This window comes from Rhipicephalus microplus, chromosome 1 (assembly GCF_043290135.1).
Source record: "Rhipicephalus microplus isolate Deutch F79 chromosome 1, USDA_Rmic, whole genome shotgun sequence".
NCBI lineage: Eukaryota > Metazoa > Arthropoda > Arachnida > Ixodida > Ixodidae > Rhipicephalus > Rhipicephalus microplus.
In genome coordinates this window covers 102,714,839-102,732,220 of record NC_134700.1, presented here as the reverse complement: position 1 = coordinate 102,732,220, position 17,382 = coordinate 102,714,839, and the positions used below count along the sequence as shown (strand labels likewise).

General features: G+C 44.0%; 1 protein-coding gene and 1 long non-coding RNA gene across 2 annotated transcripts in view; both read left to right on the top strand.

The window, feature by feature from the left end:
• The window catches only part of LOC119178424 (coiled-coil domain-containing protein AGAP005037), a 421,294-nt gene that overhangs the window by 322,478 nt on the left and 81,434 nt on the right, over window positions 1–17,382 (top strand). The window contains exons 5-7 of the mRNA XM_075886482.1: window positions 13,806–14,004; window positions 14,976–15,123; window positions 16,028–16,163. Of these exons, the coding sequence (XP_075742597.1) occupies window positions 13,806–14,004; window positions 14,976–15,123; window positions 16,028–16,163 (483 nt within the window). The remainder of the gene's footprint in view (window positions 1–13,805; window positions 14,005–14,975; window positions 15,124–16,027; window positions 16,164–17,382) is intronic.
• LOC142796268 (uncharacterized) lies at window positions 4,365–8,115 on the top strand. Its single transcript, XR_012893683.1, has 2 exons — window positions 4,365–4,449; window positions 4,814–8,115. It is a non-coding gene; the product is annotated as an uncharacterized LOC142796268 (long non-coding RNA).

The following is a 17,382-nucleotide window of genomic DNA, read 5'->3' as shown; positions in this document are numbered from 1 at the left end:
TGCAAGCGTCGGCGACGAGAGGCCGATCCCGATGCTGCCCGCGAGCGCAAGCGCGCCGAGGTAGCGGCGTGGCGCGCCAAGCAGTATGTCACGCCCAATTAACACCCCGTTAACCAATTATATGCTCCGCATCCTCCTCAGTGTTCCCCCGAGGGAAGCTGCGGGCAATTTTTTTCTTGTTTAACGACTCTCTCACAAAGACATAATTATCTGCATAGAGAGAGAAAAAGAGATCCAAGGAAAAGCAGGGAGGTTAACTAGACGCACGTCCGGTTTGCTACTTTGCACCAGAGGAGAGGGATAAAAAGAATAAAGTAGGTAGAAAATAGGGAGGAAAGATACACATATTCACGGGCACACTTGGGTGAGCACATCCAGTCTACAGGCGGTCGCTCAGGTTTGTCGGGTTCAGGTACTTCCGTAGCGTTTTAGTTGCTTTTTGTGATATCGAAGCACGCGTTCAAAAAGAGTTCACGTGTATCTGTGTGAAGGTAGGCATAAACGTGACAAGCCAGGGCTACGAAAAAGAGTCAAATGACTATTAAAGACGATAGCCTTTCTTGGGGACCTTTGACGCAAAAACGTTGGTTTGTCTGTCTGTCTGTCTGTCTGTCTGTCTGTACATTTGTATATTTGTACACCGTTACCGTGATCGGGGTACGCTGAACAGCACCAGCCGACACCCCGAACGGCCGACCCCATCCGCTGCGCCCACCAATGTTGCTCAAGGATCAGCGTTCATACGTGTGCGATTGTCAATTAAAAAGCAATTATTGCGCATATCTGAGGAACATAACAACACATATGTATATTCTGCATGTTCGTATTTTTCTAGAAAAGGCATACATATAACTCTAAGGACCGTAGCGCTTATCACGCTGTGCTGACCATGCAACGCTTGCACGAAGAAGCGAGTGTTTCCAACGCTTTGCTAAGACGGGCGTGCGCGCACAGTAAAAATTTTTACACTCAAAAGGGTGTAAAAAGGGTGCTTTTACGAGAAAGCACCCTTTGCAACACCCTTTAACACCCATAAATGGTCGATTGAAAAAAAAAGCACCCATTTGTTTGGGTGCTTGCCTCGATAGCACCCTAAAATGGACTCTAAGGGTGCTTTTGGGCCTGAGAAGGGTGTAGGTGACGATTCATCAGATGGAATATGCAGCATAAGAAGAACACATAATTACATTATTTGGTATTTTACGTCTCAAAAACCTCGATATGATTATGAGGGTCGTCGTAGTGGAAAGCTCTAGAGATTTTGACCATTTGGTGTTCTTTAATGGGCGCTGATATCGCGCAGTGCACAGGCTTCTACCTTTTCGCCTCCATCTGAATTCGACTGCCACGGCCGGAATCGAACCCGCGACCTTCGAATTGGCGGCCGAGCAGCGTAGCTACTGCACGAATATGTGGACCTTGCGTTAAATGACGGCCTAGACTTAGAATGTGTGAAGGTGCTCTCCGAATACAGCAGAATGCCAGCAGAAGCAAATCGCGTTTCATCTATAATGGCAATTAACTGCAATCCACGTTACGAAAGCTCACCTTAGCGTTGGTTATAAGCTACATGTTTGCTGTGGATTATACACAGGAACATAATGTTCGCCCGAGTATGGGTGTGTATGCGTGAGCCCGCGCATGTGTTCGCGTGTAAGCGCGATTGTGTGTACACCCGTGCATGTGTGCGTGCGCGTGTATGTGCGAGTCCGTGCTTGTGTTAAGCGTGTCTGTGCACATGTGTACGCCCATGCATGCGTGCGTTTACGGTCGCGTGTGTGTGTTGCCGTATGTGTGTATACGTGTATGTGTGTGCGCCTGTGAATAAGTATGCGTGTGCATCAGCCCGTACGCCCTCAAATTTCGTGTGTGTGTGCGGGGGTGGGGGGGGGGCACTGCTTTTTAGTGTTTAAGGTCCCACACCTGTTCAGACTGGGAGTCTATATGGGAGGTGGCTTAAGAAATGGCGGTGGTCAAGGCACTGTACACTAACTATTCAGTACATGGAAAACAGCTGCACATTTTCGTGCCTCATCATTGCTTACGAACTTGCTGTGGTAACTGATTAGCTCCGTTGAGGCGCTTCTACGCTCGAAAACGTGGGTTATGACCAATTCACACGGAAAGCTGTCACTGCACTTATGCACAACCATCGTTTATATTAACAACGTTTAACAAGAACGTGCACTGCCTTTGCTACAGGTGCTTAGCTAGCTCATTGGGCAACCATATGGAATTATGTGCTGATCATGTGGTCAGCAAAAAGTTTGTTATAACAACCTCGGCACGTTTCGTGGTGCATGACAAGCCTTCTAAACATCCGCTACAGTGGATTAATTTGTTCCAGCTTCGACTACGCATTCAGTGTTTGCGGCACCATACGCGGAATCGCCGGACACAGACAATGCAAAAAGAAATTTCTCTGGAATAAGGTGTAGCGATGCTCTCCCGCTAATGCCACCGAGGACGAAATAATTATTGTTTCTGGTCATTCCATGGTGCACTTTGTTTTGCGCAAATTTTGCTTCACTATTTTTCGCCCACTGCAATCGCATTCCGTCAAAATACTCAAAGAACCCGAGGCTGGTAAATAACCTGCGTCGCTGTGCGACTGGCTGGAAGGAGAGTGGCCGTTTACAAGGAGTCATTCCGCGTTGAACGGCCGTCCGCCGTATGCGCCATAGCGTTTGCCTTTCGGCGCCGTCTTGGCGGGTTTGCCGCTCCCCCCTCCCCCCCCCCCCCGCTCAACCCGGCCAGCGTCAACGGCGGCGTAGATAAGCGAAGAGTTGCGTCACCGAACACCTGCGTCGACAGCTGCGGCGCCGCCACGCCGCCGCCAGTGCCTCCTCCTTCTCTCTCTCAGTGTTGCCCTTTCTGCCTCATCAGTCTTTCAAATGCGTTGCGTTGGTCGGGGGTCTTGGTCGCTGTGTGTGTTCTAGCGAACGGGCGCATATTCAATGGTGGTCACGCATGACACCGTGTTCGAAGTGACGCTCGGATTAAGGAATATTCATGGAGTGGCGGACACGGACAACGTGGGCCTGTTAACGGTGAGTGTACTGTTTTCGTAGGTAGTAATCATACAGCGCTAGCTGGGCGCCTGCAGCAGCTCTGCCGAAGTAGGCTGCCAGCCATTTACAACAGCATGCGTTCGCGGGCCTGTTGCAGATGCCCGATTAAACGTGGGACTTAACGAGTTCACACTGCTATGCGCGATGTTGTGTAAGTGCCTGCATCACTCATACAGTGAGTGATGTGATCACTTAACAAGGGCGGGATTAGTTGCTGATCGCACATTGTCTCTTCACTGCACAAAGTGATTGATATTGTTTTAAGATGTGCTTTGGGCTACATCGTAATAACATTTCTATTAATACTCAAATGTGCAACGTGCTTCTGTAGGTGTAAACGCAAAAAAAGAAAGAAAAAGCAAAAATTATGTACAGAGGCGCACTGTACGAAATGGCTTTTTTTTTTTTTTTGCTTAAAGACGGTATAGTTGGAGGTGCTGATATGCCGCGATGCTCCCAGCACGTGCGCCTCGGTCTTTTAAGCTATTTAGGACAAGTGCCACCAGCAACAGGGAAAGATCTAGCAGACTTCGCGTTGTTGTGGCCATCGCCGTGCGTTGTTTTTCCTCGTTTCTGTTTGCTGTTTTCGTGCTTCGCTTTCATCTGCGATAATGTTCGGCGTTATAACAGAATCGAGAGAGTATACGTGACTGTTGGAGCTATGTGCGGTTGCTCTAGCATAAGTCATGGCTGCTGCAACGTAGTCGGCGTCCGCGCGCGTTGGTGTCGTTCGAGCGCTCTTACTTGCGTGATTGTGTTTAACTGAGTATTTAGGCACGGGTTACGTTTGTAAATCTCGTAGTCAATAATCGCTAATAGCGTGCCCCTGATTGCCATCAGAGGATGGGCTTGGTTGTCGAAATATGCCAGACGCTTTTTCTGAAAGCAAGCTTTGAATTTTTTTTTTAAAAGAAGTACTTTCATACGTGCAAGGCAGTGCCTATTGCAGGCCTGCAACTCTTTAAAAACTGGACGAGCTATCACATCTTTTATCAAATTACAATGAATTATATATGATTGAATTATAGATGACGAATTTCTGTGCTAGATTAGGTGCACAAAACACATGTTCGCAGCCCTACGTCTAAAAAGCAGGCAAATAGGAAGCACAGCGTCAAATTTGGATTAGATTCCATTGACGGAGCGTCTTGTGAGAGTAGAAAGAACGAGAAAATTGTTCATTTTTGATGCCCTTATAGAGGCAGTCAGAATTGCACTGATTGGTGACTTGTAACAATTCCTCAGATTGTTAGAGGCGTGATTTAAGTAAGTCTTTTACTTTTTTTTTGTTGACCTCTTCGCTAGTGCCACGCCCAAGATCATTTGTTCTCATGTAAAAGAGAAAGCAGAGATGTCTTCACTGTTTGTACATGAAGAGGTAAGTTTCTTGTGCGTATTGATTAATGCTACATGTTCTAAACGTTGTACTTTAAGAATTGTTTTTCACACTGGCTCACTACTCTAGAAGGAATTTGATTCTTAAGTGAGTTCAGGCTTTCGTAAGTGCCATTTTTGAGCTGTAGTCTTACACTTCACCTCATTTCGGGAATTCGCTGTATGCTTGAAAACTCTTATCTTTATCATACGAAATTATTGGAATGTATGGGTTGTATGCTTCGAGTTCAGTGTAATGTCAATTACACGCCATTTCGAAGGATACACACTACACATTCTTTATATATGGTGCTGCCAGAACAGCACGAAAATTTTTTGATGAGAAGTCATATTTGCTCTTATTACAGGATGAGAGGGTGCCACTGACGTCCTGCGTAGTCTACCCTGGACCCAGCCTAGAGCAAGCCTACTTCCTGAACCTCCACATGGATAACCGAAAAATCTTCCGTGTCAGTAATGATGAAGAAGGAAGGAGTGACAGCACTGATGAGTTGATTTTTTTTAATTTTCAACATTGTCTACGGCCGCAAGGCCTTTAACAACCACCGTGATTGAGCGGCTTTTTCTCGGCGTGAGTTTGGAGTTTATCAAAGAAGTTGTTCAGGCAGTACGGCATTGAAAATTTTAGTGTCGCAATGCCTGAACAACTTTTTCTAGTGTGGTCATGGTAGATGAACAAATATTGTTATTTGTGCAAGTTATTTTGCTTAAATATAGCTGGACCATTCCATGCCAAACGTCCCAGCCACTTTGGCGACCATCTGAATTGTATTTGAAAAAAAAATGTGCTGAATTACTGCGTTGAAAACGGTGAACTGCTAGAATACTTCAGCAAGAAAAAAAGTTTTGTTCATGTGGCTGGCTTATAACTTCCTGGCATAATGCCGTCTGTGTGCTGTTTGTGGAAAATTTTGTTTTAAAACTACCGCTTATTTTTTCTAAAGCAAATTCGGTCTACCTGTTAAGTAAATGTGCTTCTGTAAGGTATTTGAAGCTCAATAATAATAGTGCAATTTTTTTGCCACATTCGCTTCCAAGAATAAAGCCAAAATGTGTTATGTTTGCATTTTGTATTGCAATATTGCACTTTGTATGAATATCTGAGCAGTGAATACTTACTCCACAGAAGGTATATTCTGAGGAAAAAATATCTTTATACCTCTCAAGCTGCTGAAATATACGAGAAAATATCACGAATTTCACAAAATCGTGATTTTTGTCTGTATTGAGATGCAATTTGCTCCATGTTGTGATACAATGAAAACTCATCATTATAACTAAACTGTAAGAAAATGAAATTCTTTTCGGTAATAAAAATATTATCGCAAAAAGGACAGGAAAGAGCACTGTCAACTGAATTTTATTGAAGGTGCTACGAGCGTTTTTATACTGAGCACAAGACCAGGGCTCATCTGCAACAACACATGTGTGACCATGACAAAATAATTTTAACCGAGAAAAGAATACTCTTTTTCGGAAAAGATAAGTGAAGGTGTGCTGATGCATTGATCCTTGGCCTTCCTGATAAAGAGTTCAAAAATCTCTCATTTTTCTGCTTGCTTTTTTTTCAAAAACAGTGTTTTATGAAACCTAGGACTACACTTGCATTCTTTACCGTGTCCGGCCATGAGACTACTATAGCCCTTCTTAACATTTGAAGCATGCTGTCTTGCTTGATCATTGAAGCATTGCCCAGTTTGTCCTATGTTTACTTTTCTACGTGTTAGCGGTATCTCATACACATTAGATTGGCATTCAGTAAACCTATTCTAGTGACGAATGGTGCAAGATTGACTATTCCTGTTGCTGTAAGTACATGCACTTTTGAAAGCTTGCAAGGGGTGGAAAACAACAATGTCATATCTGCTGGCTCTTTTCCTAAAATTGTGAGACACCTTATGTACGTAGTACCATGTGACATGCAAAGGTGATTGGTCATTCTCTTTTTCTTTTGGTCCTGTTTTCTTTAACTTTACTTTCTGCAGGAGGGTTTCGCAAACAAGTGTGATGATGCTGTTGGGGTATTGGCTGGTGCTATCAGCCCAGGAGTGCTAAGAATGTTCTGCCTTTTGATAGTGGGCATTCAAAATTAATAGAAAGAGGAATTGATACATGTATTCAGGCCACCCTTCAGAAGTCATGTTAGCACAAGGGTGAGGTCAGGCTTAAAAACCAGATTAAAAGACTAAAAGATGCTGGGTATCCCAACAGAATCTTCACACCCGTTTGCAAAACCCTCCTGCAGAAGGTAAAGTTAAAGAAGACAGGACCAACAAAAAACAATGACCAAAATCTTTGCATGTTATACCACATCACGTGTCTCACAACTAGAAAAATAGCCAGCAGATATGATATTAGCGTGTTGTTTTCCACCCCTTGCAAGCTTTCAAAAGTGCGTGTACTAAACAGCAACAGGAATAGTCAACGTTTGTAGAAATATTTTTTATCAGGTAAACCAATGATCAGTGCATCACTACACGTTCACTTATCCTTTCCGAGAGGCAGTATTCTTTTCACAGTTAAAATTATTTTGTAGTGCTCACACGTGTCGTCGCGCATGAACACGGTTCTTGTACTCCGTATAAAAGCGCTCGTAGCACATTCATTAAATTCAGTCGACAGTCTGTGCTCTTTCCTGTCCTTTCTGTCTCTTCCTAAAGTTGTCGCGCTGTGACTAGCACACAACCACGATGAACCAACTCTCCCAAATTAAGCTCTAGTTACATAACACGTAGACCGAGTTTCGTATGGAAAGAAGGAGCGGTGCTTTTACAATAAAATTTTTCACATACAACACCTAGACGGCATTCCAGAAAGTTCAGAAGGCAGCCACGTGACCAAATATTTTTCCTCTCCTAAATATTCCAGAAGTTCACTATTTTCAATGCAGCACGAGTTTTTTGAATACATTTGAGATGGTTGCCAAAATGGCTGGGACATTTGGCATAAAGTGACCCAGCTGTGTCAATAGCCATAATTATGCATTACCTCTTTTGTTTTTTGTGTGTCCTGACTCAGTTTTGTGTTCGTTTTTAGCATATTGTGTTTCTGATCATTGTATTGGTTTCTTAAGTATTCGCTAAAGTTATATGTGCGAAAACCCGTATATGTTTGCATCTACATCATTTCTCATAACCAATTGTTATACATGCAGGAATACAAAGCTTAAACCACTGTGATTGTATACATTTGAAAACACTATCCATATATATTTTTGTGTGCATCACTTCTTGGGAACGATTGTGTACATGAAGGCGTATATAGTGAAATCATGGTGATTGTATATATTTGAAAGAATCATAAGTATATATTTGCCTGTATTTCATTCCTATTAACCGATTGTGTACACGAAGGAGTATTAAACTGGAAACCACTGGGATTATAGATACTTGAAAGAATTATAGGGATATATTAGCGTGTATTTCATTTGTAGTCTCTATGTACTTGAAGCAGTATACTAAACTGAAACCAGTGTAATTGTATGTTGCAAAGAATTGTCAATAAAGTGAAACTGAAAAAATATGATAAACATTTGAGGTGTTGCATGTGTAGTGTACATATACATGAACGTATATCTGGTGAAAAAGTTGTGTGGCAGAAGAAAAGTTTGTTTTATTTGCCTAATAAATAAACGCAATATGCAAGGGCAGCAAGGCTTCATTTTCTGTAACGCGCATTATGCATATACTGTGAAGTATATATAGATCCAGCACAAGTTCATACACGATTGTACGCGTTTATATTTTTGCCCACACGCAATGAATGGAGCTCGACAGGTGGTGCACCATCGATAATCAGGACCACTTTCTTCAAGTAGTGTTTAACCAGTGCATGCTGATATCTATTGGTGGCAGTATTCGCCACCCCTGCCATGGGCACTCAACACCCTTGTGCACCCTTCTCGCACCCTCCTCAGAGGGTGCTAAAAAAGTGATGGACATCGAAGGCACCCTTCCTTAAGGGTGTTTTTTTAACACCCTACAGTTTTTTTACATGTACACCCTATTCTAAGGGTGCATGGTAAAGCACCCTTTTTGGAAGGTGCTGAATTAACACCCATAGGGTGTCGTCTACGGGACAAGCTCATTTACACCCTTCTGGGTGTAAAAATTTTTACTGTGCGTGGCCCTGAGACGGGCGCGCACGCCCGTCCCAGGGCCACGCGCTTTGTTTTCCGAAAAAAAAAATGGCATGCAGCATATCCACGGAGTGAATGATGGAGAGTGGGGCGAAGAATTCGTCCGTCCATTCGTTCTTGCTACCGTCCGTTAATGCGTCCGTCAGTGTGACCGCCCATGCGTCCATCAGCCCGTCCGTGCGTGCGTCTGTCCCTGCGTTCGTCCATGCAGCCGCCCCTGCGTCCCTTCATGCGTCCATCCATGCGTCTATGTGTCCGTTCATCCATCTATTCAACACTCCAAGTACCACCATCTCGCATCTTTTCATCATATATTCCCCATATAGAAGCACCGCCATCCAGCGGACATTCCAAGGACTAAACGAGAGGTGGCACACGCACACTTTCTTACGGCTTGCGCTTCGGGTCCACTTCCCATCTTTAACCACCTCGAGTTCATGGTATATACTAGTTCACTGTATTCATGGCACTGCGGCCGAACGCTCGCTAAACCTTTCGAAAACCAAGGAGGTTACGCCCAGCGAGGATGACGTAGCAAACTTTTTCAGTCAGATAGTGCTCAATGTACATGCCAATGGCTGCTAATGGTAAATGAGAGGCGGAGAATTCGGCTTTTACTTTCTTACGGCTTGCGCTTCGTATCTACTTCCCATTTTTAACCACCTCGAGTTCATTCATGGTATATACAAGTTCATTGTATTCATGGCACTGCGGCTCAACGCTCGCTAAACCTTTCTAAAGCAAAGGAGGTTACACCCAGCGAGTATAACGTAGCAACCCTTTCTTGTCAGATAGTGCTCAATGTACATGCCAGTGGCTGCTAATGGGGGTCACAGCGTGCGCGTTAACTAAAAGCCGAATGGTCCTGTCTCTCATTCCCCATTAGCAGCCATTGACATGTACATTGAGCACTATTTTTTATTGTTCAACAACGCACAGAAGAAGTCTCTCACCGGCACCACCTTGGAGGTCAAAATGTTATACTTGTTACATACTACGGGAAACGAACGGGTGCCGCTATAAGGAGCTTCGCCCCTAAAAGAACTGCCAGATGGCGCTCATGTCTCACGTGTGACGTGACTTGATGCGCTCGTTCTCCTCCGCTGCACGCGCGGGGACTCTAACGCAGCGCCTCCGGAATACCATTCACCGATTTCCTTGCAGAACATAAAGTAAATGTTTTTTTTTCACTCTCTCTACACACAAGACTATCGTCTTTCGACGACATTTGCAGATTACATGCAAATACGGGGCCAATTTTGTGTTGTTTTGTTTTGTTAGAGCTCCCCGAAAAGTAATGTGTATGAACATGCTTCACGCAAGCGTAGCCCCGTCGCTGTCCGGTTGTTGCGATCACTGCAGTTGTATATGACAGCGTGTGTGTGCACTCGTGGGTGTTGCTCGAATTGCACGGCGCACTTTATCCGATGGTTTTGTTGCGTACTGACTATCTTTATGTTGTCGCTTAACATACAGACAACTTTATCTTACTTTGCGACACTAGTATGTGCATTATGACGAAGCTCTAAGCTTCCTTTAAAAATGTTTCTGCATTTGAAAGGAATACACTAAAACGCATTTACATAAGGATCAATCATGTCGCGTATCCGTCGCGTGATATTACATTGACATAAACCTCCAAATTCATTTTCAGCGCCGAACATGAAAGTTTGTAGTTGTCACTTTTTTACTTTGTTTTTTTTTACTGCGGGTCTGCAGAATGCATGAATTTAAATTTACAAGAAAAAAAAAAGATCGGACGCACAAAAGTTCGATCTTCGCTGGTATATCACGCGCGGGGTCACCAGCTGTACTTTCGGGCCACTGACGTTATGCAGACACGCGTTTCAACATTTAGTACTTATAAAGAATGCCCTTCTATTTTTGATGCTCAGCGCACCATGGTTCGGTCGTATACACTCTCGATCGATGAAGTGCGGGCTGTGCAAATATATGCTTGCGGCGCGTTCATGTTTATTTCATTCTTGGAATAACGTGGCCTTTTCTGAACACGTGCGTGTACAGCAGCATTTCGGAATACGAAATGTGTATACTCTGCGCATTTCTTACATGCCGTACCGCAGTAGCACTCGAAAAGCCATCAACTACCCCTCAGGCTTAGTGGAAAAACATATTCTGCGGACAGCAGATGCTGGATTCAACAGCTATACGTCAGACTACGAATTGGTCCGCAACAAGGGGATCTTAATTTACAAGCGAAACTTGGAGTGTTCTTACGCCTAAACGCCCTCTGTTCATGCAAAGATTTTTCCTCACTCTCTTCACAGCAGCCAGCGTATACTGTATGACGTCACACAAGAGATCATAATATTAGCCAATAGCCGACCCGGATCAATGGAAGCGTTTAGATCACGTCAGTACATAGGGTGCCCCCCATGTGCCTGCACCGTGTTCTGTATATATAGTCTGCGAGCATTGTGCCGTATACAAACGCGCCCAGGAATCATGACGGGAAAGTGCGATCTCGTTTCATCGCGCGTGGTGAATAGTTTAATGCGCACTCACGCAACTTCCTTCCACCGTGCTATCCTCCCTCCCCTTTACCTGCGTAGATTTCTGAGTGCTCGTCCGGAGAAGAGAGAAGGCACCGAATGCTCGTGAAAAAAAAAAAAGCGTTCATGTAAATTGGTTCATTTCCGATGAACCTCGACATTTTTCGCAAAATCGACTCGTGAGGCGGTAAACTCTGATACTGATACACTCGACAAATATTTAAAAAAGTGGTTCGAAGCCTGCTTAAGAAAACAATATTGCCGAAGTCGTTTTCTTGTATTAGAAATTTGCCAACAGAAGGCATTTCTTTTTCCTTTGCGTTGCGTTCCGTTCAATGTATTTAAGTTGAGCTATTATTGGATATCATCACGTATACATTGCAAGATGAAGAAAGTGTCATACAATTAATATTTCTTGGCAAATGTTGCGGCACCCTTTGCAAGAACCTTCACGTTCTAGATATCTTGTATTTGTTCCCGACTTCACGTAGACCGCAATAGCGATTGTAGGATATGTTTTGAAAAATTATAGCTGACATCAGTCGATTGCCCGCCTCACTCTGAAACTGATGTATCCAAACTGCCTTTTCTGCTCCAGTTCTGTACTTATATATGTAATATTGTAATATGCAGCCTAAGAAAGTCAGCCGGGTGCCTTCAACGCGATATGTCCAGTTTGTACGCCTACAGTCGTGCGATTTGCCCGGTTCTCTTTCACAAGGACCTGCGAGGGTTTATTGTTCCTAATTCTAGAAGCATTCTTGAATAATTGAAGAGTTTTGGAGCGAGAAAGGAAAAATTATGGGACCCTAAAGCTTCGCCTTTAAGAGTTGAACGTGATAGCGACATCCTGTCCGTAGTGCGTAACACTTAGTGCATGAAACCTTTTCGAATTTGCTATGCACCCACTACGTGGCCTTGAGGAAATACGCCCAGTAGCGTGCGTGCCTTTCGTGGTGGGGTACCAGCTTTCAACTACGGAGCCATTATTGTAATCACATATTCTGACGTCCGTTGTTAATGGATGCTTGAGCACACAATTACTGCAATAGTTCATGTTGCATTGTGAAGTATATATACAGGACGGGTGTTTTTGTGAGGCATGAAAGCCACTTTTACTTTTCACTGCATTTCCAAACAGAAGACGTGCTTTTCTCTCTTTTCACAAGCAAGGGCGTGGCCGTGTGGCAGAACATCCTCTTTCCATGCAAACGACCTGTGTTCGATACCCACTCGGGTTCCAACAGCCCTGGTTCGGTCCCCACTCTGCTACAGGGTTGTTCATCAGTTGTTTAATTTCTTTGCATCGTTCTCGATTTTTCGGTCACGTATAGAATGACGGTCTTTCGCTCACAACCAACGACACCGACACCGAAATTTCTGCGAAAATAGCTCTTTAACGCTATTGCGCTGACGTTATTGCCTACGGAATAACCGACGCATATTACTAGTCACTTGCTTGTTGCGTCAAGGAATGAACCTACAATGTGTTGCTGACGGAAATGCCGCACATTGTGACGCCTCACAATTTCACTACTCCACTGCAACTATTAGTTTAGTTCATCTCAACGACGAAGTTTTCCGCTCATGGGTTTCAGCTTCTAGCACCCGTCTTTCTTGGATTGCGAAATCTCTCATGCACGTCTTGTTTGTGCCACTGTGCTCTCTTACAAAAAGAAATGTATGGCTGCTTAGCATTCTACACGTCATATCATTCACAAAACGTCATTATGCCCGACTTTGTGCGCACCATTATTGTATGCACAAAGCATATTTCTACGGCACGTGCAATTCTTTTGCACAGCGCCGAACTAGCGGACAAAGTGAGTTCTTTGGATTTCAAGGTAGTGCTATAGACCTTTTCAAACATGCCTCTATAGGCGCCGCCACAGTATTTTTTGGGCTGCGCAAATTGGCGTGAACCCTCAAAAATGCACTGACAACGCTGCGTCCTTATCCATTGTACTCCCGCGCGCAGCCCATCATGACGGTGTTTTTTTCTCTCCTATGAAAACGTGTATAGTAATAAATTTTCAAAACATGCTCGCAAATTGAAAGTGCGTGGAAACTTGTGTCACGCGCATTACACCACTCACAACAGGCGTCACAGATAGCAGACAAGTATGAACACACACAGAAAATATAGCCCTTAGTGGAGGTCGAAACAGATCAGATAATGTTTTTTTTTTCTCACTGTGGCGACCATAACCACACGGATGAAAGTGTAATAAGCCTATATGGCACAGCATGAGTACGGCGCACCATTAAGTGACAATTTAGAGTGTAATTTTAGTACTGAATTATGCCCAGTTAACTCTGCTATTTGGGCCCATCTGGACGATCGCTTTCTTGGTATAGAATCGCGGCCAGTCCAGAAAATTGTGTTTTTGAATTCGTTTACCGCTCACAGTAATGAGACGTAAAGAAATACGGCATTTGTCTGTATGACTCGAGGATATACACCGACACACGACCTACCTTCCCTTAACGATGGCATATTTAAATGTGCATTCACACGGTAGTTTAATTTTACCGCGCGGTCACAGCAAGGCGGTAGAGGCATCGATGCAAATAATATTGGCTGCGTGACATTTCATATTTTTCAGTACACGTTCATGCTACCCCGCACTGTGCTTATACTATGGGTACAAGAGATATCTGTCTTTGGTGGCGGGGGAATGCTCGCAGGCCTGGTTTTCCTTCAGTACCGGAGTGAGACGAAGCGGGCTTTGCTGCCGAACGAGATCACGTCGATCGACACGGTGAAGGCGCTGTTCGTGCGATCCTTCCCGAAGCAGCTGACCATGGAGTATCTCGACTCGCCGCACATTCGCATCTACATTCACGACCCCTCCAAGGACATGTTTTACGAGCTCGAGGACCTCAGGTGAGACATACATACGTACGTTCATACATACATACATACATACATACATACATACATACATACATACATACATACATACATACATACATACATACATACATACTTACATACATACATACATACGTACATGCATTCATTCATACATACATACATACACACATACATACACACATACGTACATACACACATACATTCATACATACACACACACATACATACATACATACACATACATACATACATACATACATACATACATACATACATACATACATACATACATACATACATACATACATACAGGACAAATGCAGGAAGGTTAACCAGAAAGGAAATATGCTTTGTACCCTACAGCCGGGGTAAAAAAATATAGACTAGAGAAAGAAAAAATGCAAAATATAGGGTACCACTCACATACGCCAACATTCTCAAATTACAGAAAGGGGGTCAGACATACGGGAAATGAGCGCGAAAAAAGAGACATTGCCATTGAGAAAAAGAGGCCAAACAATAAATCGACCAATTTGTGTCATTTTACCAAGTAAATCTTGATTGGCTGTTCAATGTGAAGTGAAAAAATATAAAATATCAATATGTTTTTTGTGCGTGGTAGTTTCTGAATGCAATATTTCACAGCAAAGAATCACTGCATGTCATAATATTAAAGCAACAGTACCGTTATCAGTACCACTATTGTTTCACTTTTGTTTATTTCATTATCAATTTTGTTGTTTAGGTAATGTCCAGACTATGGCTCCCATCGTGTCAGCTGAAAACAATTTTAAACCCATTTTTTTTCTTTTTTTAACGCTCAAGTGCACGTGGGTGTGGTTTAGACGTCGGCTGTTGTCTATCTATACTGCAGAACGTCCTACGTGTCATTACTTGTCGTTTGCTATGATCACGCACGTCGTGCCCAATTTATCGCTATAATTTGATTTGATGAACCGCTTTATCTCTCTGTACCCCAGGGACATCCGAGATCGATCAGTGATACGCATATACGAGCAAGATGTCAACGACGGGGGTGTCTACAGCACGTACGACCAGGACATGAGCTACTTTTCGGAACCAGAATTCGACTCGGAGTATCAGAACCAGCACATACACAGGGCGAAGGTCAGTCCTTCCTCTATTCATTCGGGAAGCATGGCTATGTGCTAGCGTGTATGGCCACAATGGCATGGATTGGAGTCGCAAAATTATCAAGGGAGACCCTTGAGAAAGCCAAAAGAGTGAAATCACATTCCTGTATAACTTGTCTGAATCTGAAATCAAGATTCGTTTTGAAAGTACTATGTCACATTCGTGTTGAAGTCACTATGCTTTTATAAGGTGTGGTAATATGTGCCTTTGTATTTTTGTTTCCTTTCAGGAATTAATAGACATGCATTGATATCTTAGTTTATAGTTCCCACTTTGACTATCTACACGGCTTCGCAACTACTGCCCACAGTAATATCATATGGCTTTAGGGTTATGTTGGATAGATAAATAAATAAATAATTTAGTAGCTTCATTGAAGTGTCGATTACAAATCGTTTTTTCAGCTTCTCCGGTAGCCAGAGCGTTGCGCCATGGCCAAGCCTGTACTCAGTGCAACGCCCGTGTCACGCGTGCATGTTCTATTGCGATCAGGACATATCTGGATTACGCTCTCTCCGGATCAGGGGCTGCTTCAAGGCCATTTGTAATTGTGATCAGGCTCCCAGGATGATTTGGCTTACGACTGCGCCAAACACAATGCGGATTAGTTTACACCGACAACCATTGCCGATTACGATTAAAAAAAAAACAGATCCAGGTCGGCTGATAGATCAAGATCATAAGTGCCCATTGGACAGCGGTACAAATTTGGCTTGGTCATATTTCCTTACCACTTGAATCACTGAACCTCGGCACTGACATCTTCATGAAGAAGCTTGAGTTGTTTTTCTTCATCCTTGCTTTGTTTCCCAGTGCCTTCATGGGCATGGCGGAAATATGCACTGTGCGTACTTCTTTGTCCCTTCTTGTCGGCTAGGCGGGAAAGTCTCAAGGAGCGGGTTATTACGGAGTGCCAGCCTACCCACCAGCAGGCCGGACACAGACACTTCCGCACGGAGCCACTATCCGGCCCTTCTCGCCCGCACCGCAGGAGAGGCCCAAGCCGAGCCCAGGTCTGTTACCTTAACTCTAAACTACTCTTAGGTTCGTCAAGCTATATTGTTTAGTTTTCTTTCTTTCATCTCTTCATGTTTTTAGAGCGTGTATATCTGTTACGGAGTTTGAATAGGGGGGAATCTAAAGCAGTGCATCAGAGTAAAACGCACTCAATAGAGATTTTCTTTTCGTTTTTTTTGTTTGCCTTAGCCTCAGTAGGAGCAAGTCATTGCAAAGACAACAGACTAAACAGTCGGCAATTGCAGATGATAGAGAGAGAGGGAGAGAGGAAATACATGTTTGATATAGAGTGATTGACAAAACGAGCCACTTTTGATACCGCATGAAAGAAAAGCATAATACAACGAACCTAACTAATTTTGCTATACTACGAAAAGAAAGGCATGAAAATGCTATATTTAGACACGAATTCGTAGCGCAGATGACTGAAGCGTGGCAGCCGATACCCCCTGCAAGTAAAACACCAGTCCAGGGGCGCGATTCTCGCCGTACAATTCGTGGACGTGTCCACTTCGACGGAATGCGTTCAGTTACGCGAAAACATGGTGAGTGGGGACGTTGGTGCGTGCTTGGCCATGTCGGCTCACCGAACCAACCAGCACATTCCCAGTGTAAAAAGAAACTAAGTGGACCAAGCGTGGAGCGACGGGACTCTTAAAAAAAAACTGTACAAGTCTGAACGGACTATGAACGTGATAAGACGTTTGAAGATTGATGCTGGGAATCCGTACCGACCTTCCAGGGGCATCAGGCGGGCGGCTGCGTCAAAGCTGATTAAAAGGCTAACGTCATTAGAGTCCATTCACGGCCTCACAGATGTGCGTCCAAAAGCGAGTCTCTGGGGGCAGCATTCATTGTGGCAAAACGCATTATGTCTTCCTCATTTTTGTAAAGAGTTGTGAAAGTGGCGTGGTGTCAAAATGACGTTGTGGAAGGAAGACCGCGAGAAGGCGGTGCGCTGCTCGCCAGCCCTAGCCCATCAGTGGAGGACGAATTGAACCTGTCCCCAGCTCGTGCACAGCGCCAATGCCCTCCTAAGACGGGGTTACCGGCCATCCGACTCATGACGTCAGTCTGGAGTGTTCGCCCATTGGTGGAAGGTCGTGTATACGTCCGTTTCTGAGGGACAAATAACGCAGGCTTCTAAAGTTCTCTTCGGCTATAAATATGATATGTGTCAACTTCGGTGATGATGGGAAGGCGTCGCTCTCCATG